This window comes from Dufourea novaeangliae, unplaced genomic scaffold (assembly GCF_001272555.1).
Source record: "Dufourea novaeangliae isolate 0120121106 unplaced genomic scaffold, ASM127255v1 scaffold18, whole genome shotgun sequence".
Taxonomy (NCBI): Eukaryota; Metazoa; Arthropoda; class Insecta; order Hymenoptera; family Halictidae; genus Dufourea; species Dufourea novaeangliae.
This window is the reverse complement of record NW_015373888.1, coordinates 1,425,120-1,453,090: the sequence shown is the minus strand read 5'-3', so window position 1 is coordinate 1,453,090 and position 27,971 is coordinate 1,425,120. Positions and strand designations below refer to the sequence as shown.

General features: G+C 32.9%; 3 protein-coding genes across 5 annotated transcripts; all 3 read left to right on the top strand.

The window, feature by feature from the left end:
* Nucleotides 1–1,147: 1,147 nt before the first annotated feature.
* On the top strand, nt 1,148–12,845 carry LOC107195031. 2 transcript variants are annotated; one of them, XM_015584797.1, is made up of 6 exons: nt 1,148–1,622; nt 2,089–2,156; nt 2,252–3,262; nt 3,389–3,718; nt 4,421–6,857; nt 12,796–12,845. In XM_015584797.1, the coding sequence occupies exons 1-5, from the start codon at nt 1,211–1,213 to the stop codon at nt 6,851–6,853; spliced, it is 4,254 nt and encodes a 1,417-aa protein (XP_015440283.1). In that variant the 5' UTR covers nt 1,148–1,210; the 3' UTR covers nt 6,854–6,857; nt 12,796–12,845. The 2 variants fall into 2 exon arrangements, with proteins under 2 accessions (XP_015440283.1, XP_015440278.1); XM_015584792.1 differs by lacking the exon at nt 12,796–12,845 and having other exon boundaries at nt 4,421–6,922.
* A 1,458-nt stretch (nt 12,846–14,303) lies between these two features.
* Nucleotides 14,304–17,906, top strand: LOC107195166 (protein tumorous imaginal discs, mitochondrial-like). 2 transcript variants are annotated; one of them, XM_015584964.1, is made up of 6 exons: nt 14,322–14,499; nt 15,225–15,685; nt 16,198–16,461; nt 16,551–16,995; nt 17,412–17,531; nt 17,652–17,709. In XM_015584964.1, the coding sequence occupies exons 1-5, from the start codon at nt 14,322–14,324 to the stop codon at nt 17,519–17,521; spliced, it is 1,458 nt and encodes a 485-aa protein (XP_015440450.1). In that variant the 3' UTR covers nt 17,522–17,531; nt 17,652–17,709. The 2 variants fall into 2 exon arrangements, with proteins under 2 accessions (XP_015440442.1, XP_015440450.1); XM_015584956.1 differs by lacking the exon at nt 17,412–17,531 and having other exon boundaries at nt 14,304–14,499; nt 17,652–17,906.
* A 3,130-nt stretch (nt 17,907–21,036) lies between these two features.
* Nucleotides 21,037–27,284, top strand: LOC107195183 (PAX3- and PAX7-binding protein 1). Its single transcript, XM_015584975.1, has 16 exons — nt 21,037–21,437; nt 22,203–22,381; nt 22,797–22,956; nt 23,050–23,149; nt 23,253–23,410; nt 23,484–23,566; nt 23,699–23,898; nt 24,025–24,214; nt 25,047–25,170; nt 25,330–25,518; nt 25,651–25,850; nt 25,932–26,082; nt 26,169–26,364; nt 26,442–26,640; nt 26,775–26,893; nt 27,116–27,284. The coding sequence occupies exons 1-16, from the start codon at nt 21,251–21,253 to the stop codon at nt 27,165–27,167; spliced, it is 2,487 nt and encodes an 828-aa protein (XP_015440461.1). The 5' UTR covers nt 21,037–21,250; the 3' UTR covers nt 27,168–27,284.
* Nucleotides 27,285–27,971: the final 687 nt, after the last annotated feature.

Here is a 27,971-nt window from a genome sequence, read left to right as displayed (position 1 = left end):
AAGATATTCTTTTTTTTCTATTTAGAGGTTCTTATCGAAAATAAATGTCGTTAAATAGTAATCAACGAAAAATATTGTTTGGTTTTGGTGTATATTCAATAACCATATATGCATGTACGGTTTTTTAAATAAGTTAAGTAACAAATTAGGTGTAAGTCTGACTAATTATAAATTAATAAGCATTTAGCAACTAAATACATTGCTATTCTTAATATTATATTGATGTTTTGTGGTTAAATTATGTACTTGTGAACGTCATTGAGTATGTAGCTTTTAGTTCATTTACCGATTAACCAAAACGTTGTGATATTTAAAATTTAGTATTAGAATAGGTAAATCATATGCGTAGCTACAATGCTTGCAACGTGTACGAACAGAATGCAAAAAAAGAGAAGTGATAATTGAAAACGAGAAGTTTCATTTAACTTAAATATAATTTAAACTATTACTGTTTCCTCTCACCTTTCCTATATGTTTATTTATTATTAGATGCCTGTGATTATTCGAATTAAAACAATGAAATAATGGTTTTTATATTTAAAAATAAAAGTTTAATATATATACACCTGCATATATTCATACAAACAAAAATACAATTAAGAAATAAGTTGATGTTTACTATGTACGTTACCTGAATGCACATTGATAGTTTATTTTTCTTTTGTAGTTTTCAGTTCAATTTTTAAAACAATCTAATTCAATTTAATCTCTTTGAAAATCATTTTGTCCCCGTAAATTATATTTCTCACGTCTATCATTATTTTAATTAATATTTTTTACATATAAGAGATGTGCAAGGAATGGAAGTTTTTAAATTTAAGCTATGGAATAGTTACGTGTGAAAGTTTGAAAATATCGGTAATGTCACACACACATTTGTGTGTAGGAAATTTAACCCAATAAATCATTGTAAAATATACTTAACATTTTAAACTGAAATGCTTGTGTTCGTACAATGTGCAGCTCATATGAGAATTATTAACAATATGTGGCATTCTACGATCAAAAAATTTCGGAGAAAACAAGGTTGGAGATCGAAGATTCCCATGAATAAAAATGTATATGGTACCTTTACATCTACTGGTCTTACCCCTACTCTTTATCCGATTTCAGACGAATGGAATAAGGTCTGTTCGAAAGGCGGCTAGGAAATATCCAATCAAATGTTGCGTAGTATCGTTGTGTTCAGGATGTTGCTCACAGAATCAAGATGGCATCCGAAACTGGTACAAGTATCGTGTCAAATGAGCGATGTGATGTAAATAATACAGTTCAGCAAGTATTCGAGCCGCTACGAAGGGAAACAACCAATGTAAAAGTGTCCAGAACAGCGTGGGATAGTGTTGTTAAAGAGACAAACGAGTTCGTGGACGATTTAGCGTTATATTCGATCAGGACGCCCACGATTTTCTCTACCGCGTCATCGTTTAATGCAAACACGGAAGGGAAAGAATTACAGAGAAACTTAAATTTCATGAGCTCCTCTGGTGATGTGGAAGAACACACTACTTACAAACTTGCTATCAACACTGCATTACGCGTACCATCCATGGAAGCACACAGCATGTCTAACCAGAGGAATGATCTGGACAATGTTGCTTGCCTTACTGAACAGCCAAACGGTAATATCATTTAACATTGTTTAGAATTATATGTATATATATAAACACATACATCTGTATGGTAAATTCATCAAGTATATAACAGATTAAAAAATAGTTTTGGTAAGAAATTTATGTTGACATTTATCTCGGGGAATCTATTGTTTATAACTTGTATGACAAAGTATTACAACAATATAGGTGATGCAAAATAGAAATTGAATGATACTGCAATATTATAAAGTGGTTTCTTAGATATAATATGAAAATGTAATTTGTTATATTATTTTAAATAATGTATTGACACGTAAAAAATAATATATTTTCATTTAGTGTTTATATGTAGAAAATTACACAAACATAAAAATGTTGTTTGTGTTTTAAATATAGACTGCTAAAAAGATTAATGTTAATATAAATCATCAGTGACATATTTTATATGTATATAATTTATGTTTACATTCTGAACTTATATTATATATTATAGGAAGTCCAGATCACTGCAATAATGAACTATTAAAACCTAAAATAGAACCAGTTCAGCATGTTATTCATGTATGTATAATTATTTAATGTATATACAAAGTATGGTCGGAAACATAATATACAATTATCTGAAACGTATTCGTTATTTGTTTCTTATTTATCAGATTGATTCAGCATCTAATAAAGATACAACATTGTCTAGTGGCATACACATGTTACCAACAAAATTAGAAGGATGTATCAATTTTGAACATACTAACACACCACAATTAGGAGAAAGTCCTCAAAGCAGCGGTGAAGTGATTAATAGTCCAAGAAGTCCAGATTATCCTCCAAGAGTTTCGGGTAGTCCAAATAGTCCAGATACAACGTTCCCCAGCAGTATGACATCAGCAATAGCAACATCAAATATTATAATAGATACAGCAACATACAATGAACAAGACACAGACAATTTAGCTGCTAAAGCTAACAAAAGTGTGGTGTCTTATTCGTTTCATGGACAACTGGAAAAATCTAAAGAACAAGTTTCTGTTACTCAAATAAAGTCAAATGAGGAAGAGACGAGAGACAAAGAAATGGATATCATTCACAGAGATATTAAAACAGAAGTTGTTGAAATAAAAACAGAGGAGACAGATATTCAAGAACAATTAGATGTTAAATCTGATTGGACTAGTAACAGTATATCTACAACGATAGTTGGAAAAACTGATGATGCACTATCTCATAATAAATCCATAAATTGCATTAGTTCTACATCCTCTGGTTCACATTCAAAGTCATATTCGTCTTCGAAAGATAAGCGAAGTAAGGAACATAGCGAGCGACGTTATTGTTCGCGTTGTTACAAGCGTAGTAAAATAAAACGCGCAAGCATTGGGGTACAGTGCAAACGAGATCGTAGTGTGGTTTCATTAGGCAGTAAACCAGTGTCTCATGCATTCTCCAAGTCTATGAATGAGAATCTCAGGTTAAACTTGCAAACAAAAAACTATAAAATGCTTCAAAATTCACCATTTAAAAGTGAATTACTTGAAGGCCTAAAGTACAAGAAATTTATTCATATAGAAACGTATCCTAATGGTGGTGCGACTGTTGTGCATATGTATCAAGATGAAATAGATACATTAATGCAGGAACAAGTAGAAGAATTGGCGCAAGAGTATTTCAAGGTACAGCAACGTATTTATAGTTTTAAAACTTGTGCAACCAAAGTTGTTGCATTTAATATGTCACACGAAAAGTATGTATAAATTACATATATAAGTAAAGTATAAGAAGATATTTTGATTTTGTAGGTAGTTTTTGGTGAGGATGAAAACGGTAATGCACATCATGTTATGGGTATAGTACACAATGCAGCTGCATATCTTCCTGATTTATTAGATTACATGGCAGACAGTTATCCCACTTTAACTGTAAAAAATGGAGTGTTAGGAAGAAATAGCGATATAGAAACTACTACCATGGTTCAGTACAAAGAACAAGTTTGTAAAGCATATAGTAACGGAACTGTTAGATATGGACCTCTTCATCAGATAAGTCTAGTGGGAACTGTTCATGAAGAAGTTGGTGGATATTTTCCGGATCTGCTACAAAAATTAGAAGAAAACCCATTCTTAAAGCTGGTGAGTACAACTTCAGAGAAATATATTTTATTTTCAAAACTATTTGCACCTTTCTTGTATACTTGGACAACTATTTGAAATAAAGTTCTACGTGGGTTGCAAATTTTGATTGGTGGAATGTATTGATTAGATTGTGGGTTTTATGCATTTAAGATTTTTATTTCATTTGTAATCTGATAGAATTTTTAATAGAGTAAATAAATCTCTCGTTAATTCCAGTTATTGTAAATTAGTCCATAAAAATCCATGTATGCATAAAAATCTACAGTCTAATGATGACACATGCTAGATTACCAATAGAACGTCAATCCTGCTTAAATGCCACTTACACACCTGTGCAAGTACACGGAAAACATGCGAAATTAGTGAGTCACATATATATGTATACAATTACAAAATGTATTGTTTTATATTTTATACGTGCAGATACAAAACTTTATTTAATATTTTATATCTTTCATCTGTAACTCTTTCAAGTCTTAATAACGTTTTGTCTTATTTTTTTCTGATTATATGCGGTAGATTTGTTTTATTCTTATTAATTAATGAAGAAACAAGTAAATTAGGCGTTCGTTACACATATTCACGTGTTACAAGAATTGAATAGTAACTGCCTAATATTATTTTGTACTACGTGTTATTACACGTAGTATTTTTATTTAAAAAATCAAGTAAAATATTCGTTATCTCTTTTTGTTTTAGACCATGCCCTGGGGTCCATTGTCTGTTGTCAAGATGGATACACCTCAAGAGTCAAACGATGGTCCAATTCTATGGATAAGACCAGGAGAACAGTTAGTTCCTACGGCAGACATAAATAAAAGTCCTTACAAAAGACGTAGAACGGGGATCAATGAGTTGAGGAATCTTCAATACTTACCCCGTCTTAGTGAAGCTCGTGAATACATGTTCGAAGATCGTACGAAAGCTCACGCGGATCACGTGGGTCACGGATTGGATAGAATGACAACGGCTGCAGTGGGTATACTGAAAGCTGTTCACGGTGGACAGCCTTCAGAATATAACAGGATTACGAAAGACGTCGTGGCTTTCTACGCTGGTGACTTTACCGAACTAGTCGAGAAATTGCAACTGGATCTTCACGAACCACCGATATCACAGTGCGTACAGTGGATCGAGGACGCGAAGTTGAATCAGTTGCGTAGACAGGGTATTCGATATGCGAAAATAAATTTGTACGACAACGACATATACTTTTTACCGCGTAATATAATTCATCAGTTTCGAACGGTCTCAGCAGTTTCGAGTGTAGCGTGGCATGTGAGATTGAAACAGTATTACCAGGAATCGCAACACAACCCGAACATTAGGCACAGTCGTGTTGGGAGCGAATCGTCTCACCGCATAAAAGAAAAGAAATCTTTAGAAGTTGTGAGTATAGGAGATGAACAGAAAGAGAATACAAATCGTCAGCGTGTAGAACAAAAGCATTCTATCGATTCACTCGAAGAAAAGAAAGCAAAGGAGAGGGCTGCCGAGTATCAAGGGAACTTAAAGAAATCGGATCAACATGGGAAGCGTAAAGAAGATCGTAAAAACAGAGACCATACGAGACATTCTTCCGTTTCCAGTAAAAGAAGAGAATCGGAGGAAAATAATGACAATTGTTCGGATCTTATAAATAACAAATCATCAAAAAATAGTACAACCGACCAGAAACAAAGCGGCGAGAAAAGGGACGATAAAAGACCGGACAGACGACACGAAGATCGGCGTCGATCCAACGATAAATCCAGTCGCCATTCTCACAGCAGCAGTAGCAGTAGTCATTCTGGTGACAAGAAGAAATACGACTGTAGCGGTCATAAGTTAGATCATCATCGTCATCACAATCGGTGTAGCAGTAATAACGCGTCTAGTAAAGAGAACATATCGAACGTTCTCGAATCGAAATCCATTGACAAGTTCAGTAACTCAGGATCTCTATCGAAAGACAGCAAAAGACATCTGAGTTCGTCGGATCTTTGCTCGTCGGAACACGATGCAACCTCTGATTGCAGCGTTGTTGTCCTCGAGCAAGAGGTGTTAGCGCAACGACAATTGATCGCGAAAACGTACGCGACGGAGGTTGTCGACAAGGCATTAGAAATTGCTATTTACAAATCAAAGACTGATGTGGAGGAGGTGTGTCAGTCGTTGCGAACCGGTGTTGCGGAGGCTTCGAAGGAAATGCTCGAGAAGATCCACAAAGAGAGCCTCGAGATCGCCGAACAGAAGTACAAAAACGATATATCAAAATTAGAACAATATTGTCAATTACTGGAGGTAGAAACTACGCTCGCTTTCACATCAAAGATGGAGTGCGCGACCGAGAACGCGGTGAAAGCACTGATCGAAATGGCCGAGGACGAGGCTAAGGAGAGAGCGAAAAACGACAAAGTTTGCGCGTCGGCTACCAGTAACTCGTGCGAAGAGAATTCCTTGTCCGCGTCGAAGATTACAAATTCATCGTCTTGTTCTTCGATCACGTCTACGTCTCCCGTGACCGAAGCCGAACGGCACAGCAGTAACAGTAGGAACGGCAGCAGCGACGAGAATTCGTCGAAATTACCGTCAGACATGCACACGTCGCATTCGGAATCGAAACGGAAGCACAGAGACGACAAGGATTCTAGAAGTCAACGGCACAAAGATCGACGGGACCGGGATCATAAGAAACATCATCGTCATCGAAGTCCGTCGTCGTCCCAACGTAAATCGGATAATAAAATCGGCGAAAGTGGCAACAAAGAGGATCCGCTGAAGATTATCGCGTTGCCCAGGGATTATAACGTTTCTAGCAAAACTGGCGATCGAACGGATAACAAAGACAGTGAGAGAAAATCCGAGAAGAGACGAGACGGGCATCATAGTCACGGAAGGGACGGACAGAAAAAGTCCTCGAGCGGTCGTTCGTCGAAAGACGAGTCCGGCTCGAGTCGTTCTCATTCGTCGAGCTCGAATCACAAGAGGAAGTCGAGTTCGTCCGAGGAGCACAAGGAACCGAAGAAACCGTGTATCGAGAAAGAGGTTACGGCGACGTCGGAACAGAACACTCTTGACAGTACGTTAAATCTGATAACAGTGACGACAGTGGCTCAATCATCGACGACAAGTACAGTCGTGTCAACGTGAAAAGGTGAACATTATTTTAAGCTGTAGTACAATCTGCTCGTTCGAAATTACAAGGTACGCGGCATTAGTCGAGGGTTATACATCGACGATTCGGCCGCGCACGGAACTCTTAACCGATTCGGACCGTAGTGATAATTCGCGTTGTATATTCGAATTTACCAGGAATATGAGACGTGCGTCCAATACACACAAAGTACGATGAAACGAGTGTATCAGACTTCACCAAAGTAGAGGTAATGGCCGTGTATTGTTATCCAAAGACCAGTCAGAACTTTTACCGATCGAGGATTTGCTATATCATCGTTTTCATGCAATTATACACCGCCTTAGTCTTAACGAACAAAAACGTTTAGTAGGTGTTATCGTCTGAAAGGCATTTTCTGATACAGACCCGCAAAAAATTATTTTGCTATAAAGTCTCTGGGCGTCTCGTACACACTGCTGAGCACGAACGGGAAGAAAAGAAAAATATTAATAGATATTTATAGAATAGGTGACCAATAACAATGTGTACAAAACAAAGATTTGTACAAATTTGTGATCAGAAATTAAACGGTTTAGCACGTCAGTGTGCTGTACATTGTATATAGATTAATACATTGATCGGAGAAGCATCTTGCAGCGAATCTTGTTTAAGTTATATACATATGTACATATATAAATGTATGTATGCATGTATGTGTGTATGACTGTATGCATGCTGTATGCCGATATACATATGTATATACGTATACGCACACGTGAAAGTGTGAAATACGTGTAACTTTGTATATACGGTGTAAATGTAAATTATTTATAATTTCACTGAACATTCTGCGTGAGTTAAAAAGGTTTTGGTTTACTTTGCAGTTTATCCTTTCCCATTTAATAAGAAGTAAGTTTCTTGACAGCAAAACACCGACATTATCGTTAATATTTTAATGATAGCAGATCTTCTGTATATTTAAACTATTTAAAGTTCATATTTTATTAGTAAATGAAGGGGAGGGGGCAGAGAGAGGGGGACAATATCTTATGTACTGATCATGGAGTGAGAGAAATTTGGTGTTTAAATTTAAAGGGTGTGGAACGAGGTCACATGTGCGTGTTTTCATGTCTCCCATGAAAAGTCCAATTGTCATAATGTATTGCTGGCGAAACACTATGTACTAGTACTTTTCTATTTAAACAAATTTTATTTATATGACAAAGTTGATAAAGATATGAGCACCGATAACAAGCTCGAAAAATGTATATGTACATTTAATCTTTCGTGTTATTGATATATATTTAGTTTACTCAACAATCAACCCCTAACCAGCAAGTTGCTCCGACAACTTATGTATAACGCAACCTTGATACTTCCACCATTCGAGGACAATAAAAAAAAAAGGTTAAAAAATTGATAAACGGTTTTTAGGGCTCGCACATGCAGGCAACGTGCCAGCAATTGACAATGGTAGATTTGTGCATATAGATCATTACGTGACAACGCGAAAATCGACTGGGAAAAGTTCAGTCGCGTAAGATGACATACTCTTTGTCGTTCTCCAAAAATCATGTTGCATCTACCGTAGCAATATTTCTATCGAAAGCGAAAAACCAATTTTTAATACATTTGGAATTCATGAAATTGCAACCATGTAAAATCAATCTCAATGTAACTTATTTTGCTAAACTGCAGAATGTCGGAAGCTTATGTTTATCATTTGTCATATTTTTTTTTATTTCATTCAGCGTTCAAAGTTTCGTGTGATCTAACAAATCACCTCACCTGTATGTTGAGTATCACAGGTCTTCCGACCTCTGCCTTCGCATACGAGCTCTTTAGGTTTCAGTGAAAGACAATTGACAATGTTACGTTTAACGAAACGAGGCTTGTATGAAGAATACAATAAATTCTTCTTTAAAAGTGATCTTCATTGCTTATTTAGATTACTTGAAAACGTACATACGATACCACCTTGTGTTTTGCTTGTCACTCGTATCTCGATGTTGCGCAACGCGTCTAGCATAATTCGAATAGAAAGGTGATCCCATTACCGAGGATATTTTTATTTTCTTGTAAGTGAAACTGATTCTTTTAAATTCACTTCCCGTGATCTCTTGGAAATATTTCTACAAGCACGTGCGTCATGGCGGTTTTATTTTTCTTATCACAGTGGTGAATGTCACGCAATCAGAAAGTTAATTTTATATTTTGACAAAGTAATACAAAATGATTTCTACTTTATTTTTCGTCGATAGAAGAAGTATTTGCAAAAGGATGTTTTTTTATTTATTTCATTCGAGAGGTGACATTTGTATGTAAATAATTTTCATTTCATTCTCTATTAGAAGTATGTTTTTAGCATTATAATGTAGATTGTAGTCGGAACATGTTCTCGAAAACGAATGAATACTAACATGCACAATCTATATACAACCAATAGACACGCAAGATTGAATGCACAACAGTCGATGTACATACAAGATAACCGTTGGGCACTGATTTCCCCGTAATTTGGTTAATAATAGGCTTCAGAACACGATAATAAGTAAAAAAAAAAATAATAAAGATTTGATTGATAATTGAAAACTAATTGCGATTCATTTTTCACGTAATGTCATTGTATCAAACGCATGACATTAAGCATTTGTCGAAGACGTACTTGCAGCAGTTGTCTTCTGAAAATGGACCAAATCTAAGACGTCAAAACACATATTCGCTAGTTTCCGTCATAAGGTCTTCTCAGTTTTGCTGTTAAAGCTATCACTTACAGAACGTACAATAAGTGTCATAACGAGTCCGAAACAGACCATTACTTAGATCAGTGTAGGATCTTGGAATTTTATATCGGTACCAAAATGTCAATGTTTTTCCATCGTTATGATCGTATTGAGCAGTGTACCAACATTATTTATGCGCATTATATTTCTATTTAGCTTTCGTCCATGATGTTTGTAAAAATAATTATTATTTTCACAACATTAACTAATCGAACAAACGTTCCGTTACCTGTACGTTTGCTTTCTTTCTACCTTCATTTGCATCCGTCAGTTGTTTTGAATAATAAGTTGAAGGTTTTCAAATATTCTGGATTATCTTTCTATTTTGCGTTGATTACAACGTAAACATATACAAAATATAAACGAACTGGTGTACATGCACGAATAAAGCGAACATTTCGAGGTAATCGTAACGTTGACAATATCGTTTGTTTTTACGATAGACGAGAAGACTTTTATGATTGTTTAGAGAAATACCCGAAAATTGCTGTAAAACCATATTTAACGTAGGTGCTGGACATTGAATATCCGCAAATTTTCAAGGTGCCTTTACTCTGTTCGCCGCAAATGAAACTACCAAATAATCACTTCAACATCATGAATTTCGTTTTCACGAACACCATTTAGAAGATAATCGTTCGTCGTTGCTTTTTTTGTATCACTTATCATATAATTACATTATTGTTTCGGTTTCTGCGAATCAGTGGAGGGAATTCGAGCGATTCGAAACAAACGTGCTACTACGTGTGTATAAAGAACTTACGAAGGGATTCTGGATTACGATCTCTCGTTTCCCGCGTAAAGGATTGCTCGTGAAAAGTAGACCATTTTCGAATTAATTAATGTCACTATATACAGTTGAAACGATTGTAACGTTTTAGAAATATACAATGCAATCGAACTATCGAATAGTAATTGAAAAATATTTCACTACGGTACTCGAATACTGTTCAAAATCCAATGCGATGCGTTATTCAAATATAGAGACTTGTCAAACTTTCGTTGTTCCTTTTCCAGCAAGAATAACGGAAATTTTAATACACATTCGTAATATCTTATGTCTCTAAAATTTTCATTCGATATGACAGAATACATCGTATTTAGATCGACTTCACAGAATACGTTTCTTTTAGTACAATCTTGCTTTCGTTCCATTTTTTTGTACGGTTACCATGTATTCTATAATACCGTGTTCAAAAACGCGAACAGTGTGTGCAGTGGTGTAACGATTCGAAAGGATTTAAAATTTAAGGGTACAAAGTAACGTTTAATAATACGATTAATTCGACTTTGTTAAGTTTAATTGGCTGACATGTTCTGTTCGATGGAATTTCTTTTTTTTTTTTTTACTCGTTGGACTTCAGTTTAAAAATTGACAATTTCCAATTGGTTTGTGAAGATAAACAATTAAGCCGGAAAAATAGATATTATGCAATGTAATTTACTTCCTCGATTCTCGTAATATGTTTAAAAGTATTTCTCAGTTTTTCGAGCACGTAAGCGAGAGACGATCCCAGTTTCGTGTTTATAAATTGTGTGTGTGTGTGTGTGTGTGTGTGTGTGTGTGTGTGTGTGTGTGTGTGTGTGTGTGTGGGTGGGTGTGTGGGTGTGTGTGTGTGTGTGTGTGTGTGTGGATACTCATGCGTAGTATATGAAAACGAACGTATTAGTGACTGAAGGAAGCTGATTAACAAATTTAAAAATAGGCGATTTTAAATTACTCTGTATATTTGTAAATATCTGATAAGATCCTATGTCGACGGAAATACGGATAAAGAACGGTACAGAAATCAGATACTCACTTGTAAAGGAATCAGTACAGGGGATATACACAATAGTTAGCACGGAGATTAAGGATTATTGCTATTGACGCTAGACATGCTATAATTATACATAATAAAATATATTACGTTGATCTTCTAAAAGCCGTAAGAAATTATGGATATAGTAGCATGTAGTTTTACATATTATACCTGTCACATGTGTAGAAGTTGCATTCCACGTCTAAGTTTTTAAAGAAACAAATAAATTACTTTTGATCAAACATGCCAGTTTATTTTCTCCATGCACATACTGTTGTCGAATTCAGAGGAGTACATGTGTCGTTTAATGTACATACTAATGAGAATATAAGTGCAATTAATAATATTACAGTTATACCGAAATACTGTTCAACTACAATAAAATATGATATGTTACGTGGTAACGATATTTAAATGTTAAGACAATATTGATAAAAAGAGGCGAAACGAATTCTTCGTCCGCAAGTACGTTAGACGCTTATTTCATTCACACAGAACTTGTATGAATATTAACTATTTAAAAATGAATTTCTTATCTTCACCGACCTTTCTATATTATAACTTGATCCCAGGAAGAAATCAAGTATGTAACAGAAATCATGAGATTATAAACTATATAAAGAATCAAATTGCCACATACAATGAAATATTAATTTTTATTTATACATTCATATTTTTTATATTTTTTAGATATGTAAGTATTTATTTTTTAAATGTATTGAAAATACAATTAATGATGGTATAAATGAATCTTCCTTTATTGCAAAAAGTATATACGCAGTATGAAGCTATTGTTAGTAATATAGAAGAATGTCATTGTTAGTTTACACCTTCTACATTAGAAGGATAACATACAATTTCTCTCGTTAACGCATTGAGTGCCTACTGAATTTTAAGTGTTTTGCTGTATACGCTACAGTGTACTTTTTATTATTGCAAGCGTACGGTAAAGTATTGTTTGATACAATTAATTAATACTACATTCTTATCGACAATGTGTTTATTTCATCTAGGATGACCGATGACCACGGCAGCGTCGTAATAGACTGTATTGATATTCTCGATGATTATTGAATAGTGTACTCGTCAATTTATATTCTTATTTAGCTATCTGTATTATTAAACATTTTTCATTCAATAGCATACATTTGTTGCAATGTATCTTAATAAATTTCGTAGCGTTGGACATGAGTGTTAACTTGCAAACGACTGCACTGTCAGAAAAGATGTTTACCTTGTTATTAAATTTAAATCTATTTAGTGTAATGTATAAACATGTTTATAATAATTCAATCAACTGCAATGGGAATCTTTGAAACATAGCGTTCTGTCAAAAAATCTCAAATTTCGGGTTCTTGAAAATCTTAAGTTTTGTAATTCTCGCATTTCTAGAAATTGAAAACCAATGGGCTGCTGACTGCCGAACAGTTGCGTTCACCACCCGATACTTCAAAGAAGTATCATAGAACGTACTGGTATGTTAGCTATTAATGTATCATTATTAATGAAATTTTTACCACTTAATTAACGAAGTAATTACTCGTTCACTGTGTGCACTGATACTTTGGTCATGTTTTTGTTTTTTAGAATGGAACGTTATTTTTTCTGAGCAATATTCTTATCAGGTCATAGAGTTACACGCCATTTTACAAAGAAGCCACGGATTGCTCTCCCGCCAAAATTTGCCACACGGCGTAAGAATTTCACCGCGCAAGGAATTGTTTTTAGTGGGTAATAATACTAAATAATACCTTTGGTTTTAAATTATTATAACTTATCAATATATTGTTTTCCTTTTTTTCAAGTATATATCTATATTTAACACTAAACCTACCACGACCGGTCAAATGACCGGTTTTGCCGTTCTATTTCCTACCTTTTTCAAGGGGGTAGGTTTAGTGTTATCGTATATCTGGTACTACATGCACAATTTTCTTAAGTCTAATGTAATATTTATACCATTTTTACATGTATATAGTGAGTTTTCGAATATTTTTTCGTTCGAATGTTTTTAACGTTTTATGTGTTATTTATCTAAAATAATAATATCAATACCCACATAGCACATGACGACTTGAATACGTCTTTTTTACGGCTATTTTAGGTCTAAGGCGCCTTCAAGGCGTCATGTGCTATCTGGGTAGTGTATGAAATAGATACTTGTCTGTCACTTTCTCAGGTAGCACATGACGCCTTGAAGATAGCTTAAAATCGCCTTAGATCTAAAATAGCCGTAGAATGGGCGTCATCAAAGCGTCATGTGCTATCTGGGTTGGACTCTCGCACTTTATGTTTGACCGCTTATTGTTAGTATTACGTATGTATATGTATCGTGTACAGAGAAAACTGCTCGAACAATTATCAATGTGTTAAAAGCCTACATTTACAAGTTTACATACAATGCATGAAAAATAAAGTGATAAGGTAGCTCAATGATATGAAGACATTCCTTACGTTAACGCTACTCTAGTTTTTCTGAAGTCTAACATGTACAGTTACTGAAAAAAATACATTGAAGTCGTAAATTAACGCCTTGAATACCGGTATTGACTCACGCGACGAGATCTGCAATTTTTGTAAGTAGAACACATGCTACAATCTCAGACAGGGCTCAGGCTCGTATATTATGTCAGATTTTAAGGGAATTCTCTTTTACAGTAAAATTAATGAAGATTGAAATACAGTTAAAACACTTCTAATGACCCCGAATGAATTTCACAACCTTTTGTCTCAAATTTCTGTCCATAAGCCGTGTCCCAAAGGTATAAAAGGTGCTTCTGCAGGTACCTAAAAAAATGTTAAAGTTTTCTGTATCTTTTTCAGATAGTATACATACACAACAGTTTCTAGAAAACATCCATACTACTTGGATACTTGGATTGTCACGTGACAGCACAACCATGTGTCTTTTACTCAACATGGCGACCGGCAAAGGACTCGCGATCGTTTTTCGACCAAAGACTATTAGTTTAATCAATAGTAGTAATTTAAATAAATTGTCATGTGGTATCGTACAAAGATGTAATACATGTCATCGGTCTATAACAACAGTAACACTGGGTGTCGGCAACTGGAACTCGAAGAAATCAGAAAAAAGTAACGTATATTTTTTACCACGAAGAGCGCAGATTACATCACGCATTTTTACGATTGTCCGACCTTTACTTTAAATTTGTTGACGCGTTAAATAAGTTCTAACATCCCACGACAATTTGATGTTTCAAATTATGCATTTCTTTAGGAACGTCGTACAGCTGTTGGTTAATTCTTCGACAAAACATCTTTTAAAGTGGAATATAACCTTACATTTTACATGCTTTCTCGTTTTACTAGACACATTTGTTTACTACTGCCCTAAAAATGAATTGATATCCCCTACCTGAATGAAAACACATTAATACACTTAACAGCTATTAATAAAATGACACTTGGAACATTAAAATTAGCTTCTTAATATTTGTAAGAAAATAAAGTGTAAAATATATTTCATACTTAATTTTTCACATTTGTTTAACCAGTTTGTTTTGATTTATATGGCATGGTTAATCGTTTTATTACATAATTAATCTATATGATTAAAATAATATATGAAGAATGAAATAATTTTTGTGTAAAGTTACGTACAAATGATTTATTAATTTTATCTTTTTTTATTTATAAGAAAATGGATAAAAGGTAAACATAATCGACTGTCAGTTTGACATGTATTTATGTGAATTCGGCAAGATTAATGATAAACTGTCTGTTATGAATGCATGTTTCATGTTATGCATAATAAAATGCACCTAAGTTTATAATAATATTTTTAAATACAATTATAGATACAATAGGGAGTTTTACCCATACTGAGAGAGGACTACATACCACAAATCAGCTTTTAAAACGCAGTTATTATGAAGTATTAGGAGTATCTAAAAATGCTTCAGCAAAAGACATTAAAAAAGCTTATTACCAATTGGCTAAAAAGTATCATCCTGACACAAATAAAGGAGATCCAGATGCAAGTAGAAAGTTTCAGGAAGTTTCAGAGGCATATGAAGTATTGAGCGATGATACTAAAAGAAAAGAATATGATACATGGGGTACAACTTCTGAACAAATGGGAATGGGACAGGCGGGTGGTGGTACCAAAAACTATGGCCAAAACTGGCAATTTAGATCAACCATTAATCCAGAAGAGTTATTTAGGAAAATATTTGGCGAAGCTGGTTTTCAAAGTAATGCTTTCAGTGATTATGAAGATTTTGCAGAGTCAGTATTTGGTTTTGGTGCAGCTCAAGAGGTATATGTATAGTAATATATGAGTCCTTCAAAGCATTAATGGTGTAAGTTCATTTTTGACAAATTTTAGTTAACACCGCAGGAAGATAGTTGTATCTTCATTTTATCTATGTATATTGAGATTATGAGTTAGAAGATTCTATTTTGAACTCAGAGTAAAAAGATCGTGTTTCTTATTTATTGCATCAAATTTTTACAGGTTTTTTTTCTCCTTTAAATATACACACCATTAATGTTTTCAAGGGCTCATATCATTCATGGCTAACCTGATCCATAATTTTCTTCTGCAAACACAAGTACACAGAGGAAAATCCTAATTTGGTTGTAACTTTCTATTGGTAGAATTTTGTGTATAGACTACATTACCAGCAAAAAGTGACAACTTTCATTAGGGTCCCTCTGGTACATCTGTGTAAGTGTACAAGAAAAACTGAAATGTATGAGCTCTGTGTAGAAGTGTATTTGAAATAGTATATAGTATATTGTTACATATTTTCGTAATTTCATCTTTAGGTTATTATGAATTTAACATTTGCACAAGCTGCCCGAGGAGTAAATAAAGAAATTGAGCTGAATGTAGTAGATTCATGTGTCCAATGTTCAGGCACCCGATGTGAACCAGGTACAAAGCCAGTGAAATGTCAGTATTGTAATGGAACAGGAATGGAAACAATTACCACCGGTCCTTTTGTAATGCGCTCTACTTGCCGTTACTGTCATGGCACCAGAATGTACATTAGATTTCCGTGCTCTGCTTGTCAAGGAAAAGGACAATCGGTATGAATAGTTCATTTTATTTTCGCTGACTACATTTTTTTAGTGAACTACATGCGGAAATTATTTTATACACATTCAACTTAACGTAGGTGCAACGTAAAACAATGACAGTTCCAGTCCCAGCTGGCGTTGAAGATGGAGAAACAATTCGAATGTCTGTGGGTAATAAAGAAGTATTTATAACATTCCGTGTGGAAAAATCAAAATACTTTCGAAGAGACGGTGCAGACGTACATACGGACGCTGAAATTTCCTTATCGCAAGCAATACTTGGTGGTACAATAAGAATACAAGGCATTTATGAAGATCATACTGTACAAATTCGGTCTGGAACTTCGTCTCATACAAAAATTAGACTTACTGGAAAAGGATTGAAAAAAGTGAATGGCACAGGATATGGAGATCACTATCTACAAATTAAAATAACAGTTCCTACAAAATTGAATGATAGGCAATTGGCATTACTTCAAACCTATGCAGAACTGGAAAGTGATACTCCAGGCAGTATACATGGTATTACGTTCAAGACAGATGGTAAGAATAAATAAAGTTTTATACCGAAGGTTATGTAGTTAAAGTTAACTGGGTATATATACCTAAACAGGTGCAAAAATATATGTGAATTTTCACATTACTTTTTTTCCTAATATATGTTTTTCGAGCCCCTTGAATATTCTAGATAATATCTTTTGAATAATCTTTGTTTTTTTTATAGAATTATATATAAGTAGTTTTGTGTGTCGCTTGAGTTTTTCTACATGTACCTGCCCTTGCTAATTAAATAAAGATGTAAAAATTTGTACATGCGTTTCATTGGTGTTTCATAAAAATAAAAGCCCTGAGAATTTCGAAATATTAACAAACTGTTTGATTGTTCGCTTTAGCATGGAGCATTTCCATTATGTACTCTTATACTAAGACTCCATATTATTGAACTAATGTTCTTTTAGGCATGGCAGGTCCGAAGATAAAAACTCAAGCGAGACAGAATGTAGAAAGTGATATGAATAATGAAAATGATGGTTTGTTTAATAAAATAAAGAGAGCTATATTCGGTTAATTAAAAGTAGGTGAGTGTGCCGTTAGAATAGTGCGTACCAATTAGTTTTTAACTTACAAGCTAAAAATATTGTGAAATGGATTCATTTTTATATTTACTGTTCCAATAATATTAATTCTTTTAATTATAGGTACAAAACAAAGTTATACCGGTCCTTTGAATTTGGTGGAAAATATACGAATAGCATTAGGTGATCAGAATGATTCTGATAAACGGTGTGAATCCACTAAACCTCAAGATCCAGGAGATCAATCTCAAACTGACAATAGAAAAGAAAGCAGTACTCCAAATGAAAACATTAATAGCATGCGAAGACAAAAAGTGTCGTAATATGTTAGATTTTTCAATTGTTAGAAAAATATATTCGTGCACGCCAGTCGTGAAATAAATAAAGTCAGAAGTTAATAAAAATATTGATGACTTTAACGAAACTGGCTGCAACTCCATGTTTGTTTTTAAGTACAGTTCTCTACTAAAGTTACTAATTATTCGATCCACCTATAACTTTGTTAAATAAAACATTATACCGAATGATACGTATTGATAGAAACAAAAGACAAAGATAGAATATCGCCATAATAGGACGTACACCATTTATCTAATAAAAATGTAATTCATGTTCACCAGTTGGGTTTCTTACAAAACAAATATATGAGTCATAGTACATGCAAATTATTAATTTAATTAAATTACTTTCATGGTAAAATACAAATAATTCACCTTATCAAACGCACTTACTTGTTAAGATTACATTGTCAACCATTATTATTTTAAACCACCAATTTACAGATAAACTAGACATTTCATAAGTGAGGAGTTCATTGTAAAATTTTAATACATAGAGAACTTCACATACATATTTTAATATAACATTAGAATATTTTACACATTATTACATTATACATTAGATATATTATTGATACATTGATAATATTACATAATATTATATACATTGATTAATATTACATTAGAATGTTTTACGGAATAATGATTGAAATCAAATTTTGTAAATATCGAGGGAATAATATTGTTTTACTTTGTATGTTGTTTAACATGTGTATACTAAACTTGTTTTAAATAACATCGTATTTCAATTTAAAATTATTATTTGTGTAGTCTGTGTAATCTTGCGAAACAAATTTTATTGATTGATATAGTCCAATATGTGATTACATGTCTTTTCTAAGGTAAATCATAATATGTAAAGATTACTAAGAAAATTTACTGATAATGTTACAGACATTTTTACTGACAAGTATGTTTTAATACTTAATATAAAACAGCTCTTGAACACATATGTATATTACATTGGATACCATTAGGTATATTTACTCTTATTATAAATATTCCTAATTGCAGTGGTGACAAATTTTAATTACTCGATGTTAAAAAATCAGAAAATGACTACTAACAAGTATGATAGAATAAATGTGAAGAACATCATAATTAATCAAGTATTTTTATCTATTATGTTTTATTATTATTTCATTATTGTCTTATATATCCAATTATCTTTATTATGTTACATACTGATAAAGTGCATTTACTAGTGACTACAGTTTTAATATAAATCAAAATAAAAAACAATTAAAATAAATCAAAACAAAACACAATTAAAATATATCACAACAACAATCATAACACAATTACTTAGAATAAAGCAGCATATTTTCACGTATAGCGACGAAGACTAGCATGTTGTGCGTTTTCGCTACGAAAAGTAGCACGGTTTGCTTCTTGTCGCGAAAAGTAGCATGTTTCAATTCTAGCTATGAAAACCATCACATTAAATAGGTTGCCTATCATTCTACAAAAATGAAAAGGTAAACGTTTCTTTTACCTAAAATGAACGTTTTAACCCTTTGAATCCGGGCGGTGTACATAGTATGTACATACGTTCTGCATATTTTGGCAAAAATTCTTCGGATTCAAAGGGTTAAGGAAATAAACGAAACAATCAAATATAAACAAACGTAAACTAATATATTTAATTAACTATATTATTATGAAAAAAGGAATAAATTTTGTTGGGATGAAACATTGTTAATAAATCCTGTTTCTTTTTTAAAGATAGTTCAATATTAGTACCTACTGTAGGCATTTTGTAATCTATATTCCATAATGTCCTGCTTTGAATTATACCGTTTCAAAATATTCATTTCTATACTGTTTTCATTCACTTTTCTTTGACAATATATAGAATATAGATTATGAATTTTAAATTCTCTCATGAATCTGGACCACTCATCTTGTGTATATACAGATTTGTTTTTACAATGCTGGTCAATACAGGCATGCATTGAATCACCATCATTCTGCATAAGTATAGCCAATCCCTAAAAATCTAAGAAAAACTGGATCATTTATTTTTATTATTTGATTTATCAATTGGAATCTGGAACCTTCCAGGATTTTCCGGAACCCGTTGCTACGTGCCACGTGTAACTCACACACGCACACAAGCATTCATCCTTGATCGGTTTTTGTTAATCAAGCCACGTGTTCATGAAAATTCTAGAATACGGAGAGTATTCTCGAAGAATCTGACATGTGCAATACACACAGAGATACACACGTACAATTCTTTTCAAGCTAAGCCAATCTAGACAATTCTCTCTTGTCCTTCTTCTAATATTCTTCTATTCCAGGATATGCTTGCACGGCCACTAGAAACATCCTTCTCCCGGAGAAGTTCTCCGGTATTTACCCTTGCCCTTGGGAAAACCGTGCAGAAAACTCAAGAGAGAGAGGTTGCACAGATCAGATCTTGAATAATAATGAGCCGGCCAATCTTTCGTGATTTATTTTCAAATAATCCTATCGCTGTCACCAATTTGTTGCATCCAGATTTGGGGAAAATATAAATCAAAGAGCTGGGTTAATGCCCGTGGAGCGATAATCCGCTTTGCTCGTTATTATTTCCAATTTGTAAAGGAGAACTTCTTCTTTTAACTTCAACTTATTATGTTTATTAATATAAAATTAAACGAAATATAATTTCGTTTAACACAGAAATTAACAATGCAAATATTTATAACTTTTAAATACAGGTTTACAATTTGATATCAGAATCAGGTTCTTAATTGAAATTCGTTCTCATTTCCTATTTGTTTTTATGCATGACGATTTTCTGTTTTTATTAACAAATTTTATGAATAAAATCTTTAACAACTAATGTGATTAGACAATTTTATCTGTTAAACGAGCGTTTCACCTATTCTATGAACAATTCCATAACAACTAATTAATAAACATTATATTTTGACATTTAATCAATTAATTTTAAGAGTTGAATTAGCGCCTTAAAAGAACATACAGTATACATAATATAGATGGCATTCTAAATCAAATGAACGATAGAAGCGAATACGCAACAAGTGAAAACTTTATGACGTTCGTATCCCTCTATCGGTAACTATATAAACTTTGAAACACGTAGTCAAAATCAATTCTATCCAATTCTAGCATAATTCTTATTCAACGGTGTTCAGCGGACATTCACGCAAATTCACGTTACGATTTCATGCAAGTGTCGCGTTTTTCTCGTCTTTGCCTTGTATTTACGAGTTGAAAAATATACCGTACGAATACGTGGATGCGCGTTTCAACAAATTTACCTTCTCCTCGGTTCGTGCGTCATGAAATTTCGACTTATACGTTTATCGTTAACAGTTTAAGAAATTAATACGGGTGGAAGTGTATGCGCGAAATTTCTATACGGACTGGTTCATGTTAGGGACAATGTCATTATTCAATAAACCGAAGAGGAATATCCGTCGTCGGCACTTCAACGACGATGACGAGGATAACGAAAACAGAATGGAAGTGGAGGACACACAACCATTAAAATCTAAAACAAAGAAGAAGGATAAGCCGAAGCAGACGCTCCTTAGTTTTGGAGAGGAGCTGGAAGAAGGTGAATGCTAGATCGCGTGTACACATAGAGCCACAAGATACATGTTGTAAAAATGTTTCATAACTCTGATTTTTTAACTATAAGCAGATCACGGGTGTTCATGTGAAATCACATTTTCGTAGCCTGACTTACAAAACCGTGAACTAAATAGAAACTTACGTTCTTTATGAAGAGTTTCATGTTGAAATCGATTCATCATTGAACTTTATTAATTTTCTTTATTTTATAGGGTCCTATATGTTTAAGTGCATTGAAAATGCACAAAATCCCTAATGTAATTATAAGAATTGTACAGCCTGTACATAAGTGCTTTTCGAGAATTATAACACCACATATGTTGTAAGCACTCCTTTCCTTCGACGTAATACATATGTAATAAATGACAACAAATTAAGTTAATTTATATTTGCTTGTATACCAAAGTTTTTATTTCAGCCTGTACTCTAGTTTGCAAGTTCTAGCTGACCAAAAATATTAATAATGGAATTACGGTATCCATATGATGCTCTGTGATTCTATTGAACAATTAATTTTCTTTCAATTGCTACTGTCAAAAATCTTCAATTCAAGTATAATAATGTATGATTTCTAATAAAGTCATCTTTTATAAAAACTTGTATTATTTATTCCATAAATGTGTAGCAACATTTAATTTCTAATGATTGTAACTAAATGTAGAATGTGATTATGTGCATTTTTATTAAATTAACAGTATGATAAGAAACACTCGTATTACATGAAGTTTAATGATATTATATTTTACAGCAGATGATGGTGAAGTCTTTAAAGTGAAGAAGTCATCAAGGAGCAAAAAATTGATGAAACAACTAGATCACGAGAGGAGAAAAAAGAAAGGTGAAGAGAAAATGCAAGTGGACTCTGAGCAAGCAAACATGTCCATTAAACAGGAAAAAGATTTAGAAATAAAGACAGATGATCTAGTAGTAAGCTATCTCTATGATGTTTTATTATTATTAGAACTTTTTCACTATACACTTGTGCATTCCAGTCTACCTTTCTCATAAATTTAGTTTTAAAAGCTATGTTGTTTTTTAAACACGACATTTGTTTGATCCATCGATCGTGGAATATAATTATATTAATGCATTAAACATAAAGCAACATGTACCTTACTTGTATTAAATTACACATTGTGCATTTCATGCATCGTAAGTTAAATCTTTTTATAAAAGATTTTCATAATAATTTGTTTTAATATTTGACAATTGTTTATTTATTTGGGATAGAAAGATACTCGAAAAATATATTTTGTTACAATATATAACATTCATTTTAGTATAATACAATATTGAATAATTAGTGATCGTCGTTTAATTGTTAATATTAATATTTTACTAGGTCAAAATAAAAAACACGGGACCCTTAATCTTAAATGGACGAGCTGCGTTGGCAGCTGGAAAGGATGACTATACGTCCGATGAAGAGGACGATGAACCACGTAGTCACAAGTTTCGAAGAAATACGGACAAAGCTGACACAATGAAAATTCTTCTTGAAAGTATGTAATGTACTTTTTATTTTTATTGTTATACTAAATGCTAAACAGTCCAGAAAATCTATAATATACACAACATTAATTGTTTATTTGTAGGTGGTTGCATACCCGATGCTGCTATGATCCATGCAGCCAGAAAATGCAGACAAAAGGCAAGAGAATTAGGAACTGATTATATTCCTATAGAAGAACAAAGGTAATAAAAAAATTTAAAATAGCATAAACATTGATAATTGAATTATCAATAACTTCCGAATTTATTTTGGGAAAATGAATAATGTTCGTGTGAATTTTCACAGCGATGATAAGGGCAAATCAAGACTTATTAGGGAAGAAGACCATGATAGAAGTGACGACGATGATTCTCAAGATCGAATTGATATGACCGTTAACACTGAAGCACGCGATAAAGAAAAGAGAAGAGAAGCATTTCTCGCCTCGCAAGTTCCAATAAAACGTTAGTCCTCCTTCTTTTGTGTTTACAATTATAGTGAAGAATAATACACATAATGTGCATTTTTTTTTCGTAGTTTCAGACGACGAAAGTGAGCATGAAAACGAAGAAGAAGAATGGGAAGCTCAACAAATTCGGAAAGGTGTAACAGGTGCACAGGTAATATTTTATTCCGTTTTAAATTCTCCAACGATTAATCGTTTGCATGCGATCATTTTATTAATTTTTTACGTTATTGCATATTAGTCTGTTAAATTTCTGATACAATGTATTATAAAAAAAAATATTTAGATTGCAGCGGCGCAACAAGATTCTATGATGCAGCAGCAATACTCGTTGGGTATTAATGTGAATCAGATAATTGGAAGTGGAGTACCTTTAGAAATGGTAATGATGCCAGCTCCGCCACCTCCACCGACAATTCAACCACCAGATCCAACAAAGATAGTACCAATTACTCCACACGAAGTTGTCAATAAGATGCGTGCAAGGTGGTAAATTATTAATAATAAATGATCTGTCTTTAATAATACAACCTCGGTTATTTTTTCGTTCTCTGTCTATATCTTGACAGCTACGATTTTGAAAAAACTGAAAAATGAAAAATTAATTTCTAGATTGGACAGTTTGAAAGGGGTACATCGACGTCATCAGTTAGATCAGGATCGTTTAGAACAAGAGTTAGGGCAAACTATAGAGGAGTTGGACGATGGTGAAATCCGTGCACCGCAGCTTGCACAGCGCTTCAGATATTACCAAGAGTTGCGTGGGTATGTCACTGACTTGGTAGAGTGTCTTGATGAGAAGGTGGGTTTATACGCTGTCACGTTTTCTTAATGTGCACTGGGGGTTTCCATGCAATTTTCGGCTGTGTAAATCATCCAGCCATATTAGAAGTAATGCATTTTTCTTACTCTACGTTCTTTTTTCTGTTCCATTTGCAAGAATTGTCTTTCTTTTGTCGAGATAGAGAACGGCAGTCTGTTACTGTTATATAAAACTATATGTAGTAACCTTCCTTCTCTAATATGAATTTACTTTATTATTAGATGCAGTTAAAAGCTATCACATAGTTCTTATTTCTAACAATTTTACTCAAAATATAAGAAGTGTTTGAAATCGTACTTCTCGTCATTGAGACACATTTGAACGTTTTAAATATAACCATTTCTGTTATTTTTATTTTCTGTCCACTTACAACTACTTTGTTTACAACAAAGAAAAATGCATATTAAAAATTGAACATTCGCAAAAAATTGACAATCATGACGTATAGTGACATTGCCGGGGGTCTGTATCTTCTCTGTATAAAAATATTGTTTGTAATAGAATAAAAATTACGTTTAAGTATGTATTAAAAATTGAAAAAATGTAATGCAAGTGGTAAGTAAATGGATACTAATTTTCAACTTGTTTCTAAGCAAAAGATATCCAATGACTGTGGAATTACATCTTAAGTTCTAGGAAATGTTACAAGTAAATATTATTAATTATACACTGAAAATTCTACGTTCGATTATTTAAAAACATTAAAAGCTAATGAAATGCGTTAATATGCACATTTTTTGGAACAAAAGTAATTCCCAGAGTCATTGAATTAATTCACTGTGTGAATGTTAACGTGTAACTTTTTTGTTAGCTGCCTCTGGTTGTCGGATTGGAGCAACGCTGGTTAGATCTTTATAGTGAACGCGCGACCGAACTAATGGAGAGAAGACGGCAGGATACAAGAGATCAAGCGGAAGAAATTACAACAGCTGCGAGTCAGTTATTTTAGTATATTTGTATATCATAAGTTTAAGTAACTGTCCAGTTATATCAATGTTATCAAAGGCATTAAAACGTTATCTTTGAAAGCATGAGAAAGTATATTAAGTAAAATTGGCACGATTTTAACAGAAACTTTTTTTTACCAATCTTAGGAGGTCAACCTATACGAAGAGGTCCCGAAGTCGAAGCTCGTATTCGTCGAGCAACAGAAAGAGAAGGAAGAAGAGCTCGTCGAAGAAGAGCTAGAGAATTAGCTCCGACATTACCGAAACACATCGACGGAATGTCGAGTGACGATGAAGTCACTGAACAGCAAAATCTTGCTTTTAAACAGACGAAAGGTTGTATTTTAGTAAATTCGATCAAGTTGTTTATATAAGAGAAACCGATTGACAAAGCATTCGATAGTAGTTTAAATTTGTACTTATTTCTAGTCCTCTTTACATAACATGTTCTTTGTATGTTCACTTTAGATGAGATCGATAACGAAAGTAAAGACATATTTGCTGATGTCATGGATGACTATTGCACGTTAAGAGGAATACTATCGAAATTTGAGTCTTGGAGAGAGACAGATAAAGACGCCTATATGGAGGCTTATGTTTCCTTATGTATACCTAAAATGATATCCCCTATTGTTAGATTGCAATTGCTTACGTGGAATCCAATTATGGTATTTATTTAATTTTTTCAGATTTCATGTACTGTGTAATGTGTAATTGTGGAAAATAAAAATTTCACGTGTTTTATTTAGGAAAGCGCTGATATAGAAAGAACAAAATGGTACAACACATTGCTGGTATACGCGTTAGATAATAAAGAAACAGAAGAATCACTTAAAAGGGATCCAGATGTTAGATTGGTACCATCGACAGTGGAAAAGATTGTCCTGCCTAGATTAACATGTAAGATTATTATATTTAGTATAATTAGAATATTAGTTTCCTTCATTAATGTGTAAACGTTATTATTATTTATTACTCTTTAATAGCTGTAGTCGAGAAAATTTGGGATCCAATGTCTACGTCACAGACACTACGACTTGTAGGCACAGTAAATCGTCTTATTAGGGAATATCCGAATTTAAACGACACAAGTAAACAATTAGAAACATTATTTAATGCCATATTAGAGAAAATTAAAGCTGCAGTTGAGAATGATGTTTTCATACCGATTTTTCCGAAACAGTGAGTATACATTCTATAAATTTTGTATAATGTCAATAATACTTTATCAGTGCTAACGGTAATACCAATTTTTTCAGAGTTCTGGACACTAAACATCAATTTTTCCAAAGACAATTTGCGATGGCTGTAAAACTATTGAGAAATTTATTAAGTTGGCAAGGCCTTCTTGGAGACACACAATTGAAAAATTTGGCACTTGGTTCATTATTAAATCGATATCTTTTAGCCGGTTTAAGAGTGTCTGCTCCAACTGATGCTTTATTTAAAGCAAATATGGTAAGTTGAGAATACTTTAATATCTGATACGTGATGTTAAGTACAGTTTCTTTTTAAACATTGACTCTATAATTCCAAATGATTTATCATTAAACGTTAACGAAATAAACGATTGTGCTACATCTGTTTAATAGGTAATGAGTACGTTGCCTCGTGCATGGTTGCAAGGCGAAACAATAGAACATCTAAGAATGTTTGCTACGCTTATTCAACAACTTAGTGAACAATTAGATCAAGCGAATCCAGCGCATAAGTAAGTATAAATTGTTAATTCCAACTTCTACCAACTTTACTTTATAATTTTCGTAATTATAAAAATAAAATGAAAGAATTAGAATATCAGACATATAAGTTTAAGCTATTAATTTCGAGTGTAAAACAGTCACTGTTTGTAGTATCAAGAATATGTAACATTAATGAATAGAATATAATGTTAGGTGTTCATATAGTGTAAACTAATTGTTCACTTTTACAGTGAAGCCTGGGAATATTCGAAGTCCATTCTGAAAATAATCAAGCCTTTGTAATGTATTTATCTTGTATGCATTTCTGAATAATATTTTACGGTAATTTTATTTTACGATATTCATTAATCCGCCTATCTATAATTTTGTACGCACCTGAGAGGACTTGTACATGCCGAATCACAGTATAAATAATTAGTTGTGTAATATATAAAAATGTAATTTTGTATAGAAATAAATTAACTAAGATTCTGGTAATAGTATACTTTCCAACAGCAGTTATAAATATGAAAGAACAGTATGTGAAAATAAATATGTAAATATCAGATTGTGGTTAGTGTTCTCATTACATCTAAAAACAATAAAATTAATAATTTTGCAATGAATCTGGTTTCATTTCATTCATTAAAATTCTACATGTACGTACTTAAGTTATTTCTTTCTTGAGTGTAGTGTTGGTTTTCTATGATTAATAGCCTTATTTACTTAATAAATCATCAGCAATTACATGAACAATAACTCTGCCATTTGTTTATTCGCATTTCAGTATTTAATAGATATATGATGTAAATTTTATACTTAAAGTGCAGAAATTTCAACATATGAGGTAATATATGTTATGCCTCACTTCTTATTGTAGCTACATTAAATAACATGCTAATAAACATTTTTGTTACTTTTTTATAAGAATGTTTTCATTATGAGTAAGACTATATTATTGTATTATATATTTAAAAGAATTGTAATGCAAAAATAATTTTTCACTAACTTAATAATACAAGATAAATTCGTTTGGCAAGTAATATTTTTGGAGAAACAGAATCTGTGCTATGATTCATACATTACATAAAAATATGCAGAGAAAAT

What these genes read in the sequence shown, in the direction of transcription:
- LOC107195031 (XM_015584797.1), top strand. Translation starts at nt 1,211, where the DNA reads ATGGCATCCGAAACTGGTACAAGTATCGTGTCAAATGAGCGATGTGAT. An exon ending in CCTTACTGAACAGCCAAACG is followed by an intron (nt 1,623 to 2,088) that starts GTAATATCATTT and finishes TATATATTATAG; the next exon opens with GAAGTCCAGATCACTGCAAT. An exon ending in TGGCGCAAGAGTATTTCAAG is followed by an intron (nt 3,263 to 3,388) that starts GTACAGCAACGT and finishes TTGATTTTGTAG; the next exon opens with GTAGTTTTTGGTGAGGATGA.
- LOC107195183 (XM_015584975.1), top strand. Translation starts at nt 21,251, where the DNA reads ATGTTAGGGACAATGTCATTATTCAATAAACCGAAGAGGAATATCCGT. An exon ending in TAAAGACAGATGATCTAGTA is followed by an intron (nt 22,382 to 22,796) that starts GTAAGCTATCTC and finishes ATATTTTACTAG; the next exon opens with GTCAAAATAAAAAACACGGG. An exon ending in CTTTATTTAAAGCAAATATG is followed by an intron (nt 26,641 to 26,774) that starts GTAAGTTGAGAA and finishes TCTGTTTAATAG; the next exon opens with GTAATGAGTACGTTGCCTCG.
- LOC107195166 (XM_015584956.1), top strand. Translation starts at nt 14,304, where the DNA reads ATGTGTCTTTTACTCAACATGGCGACCGGCAAAGGACTCGCGATCGTT. An exon ending in CTCGAAGAAATCAGAAAAAA is followed by an intron (nt 14,500 to 15,224) that starts GTAACGTATATT and finishes ATACAATTATAG; the next exon opens with ATACAATAGGGAGTTTTACC. An exon ending in GTCAAGGAAAAGGACAATCG is followed by an intron (nt 16,462 to 16,550) that starts GTATGAATAGTT and finishes AACTTAACGTAG; the next exon opens with GTGCAACGTAAAACAATGAC.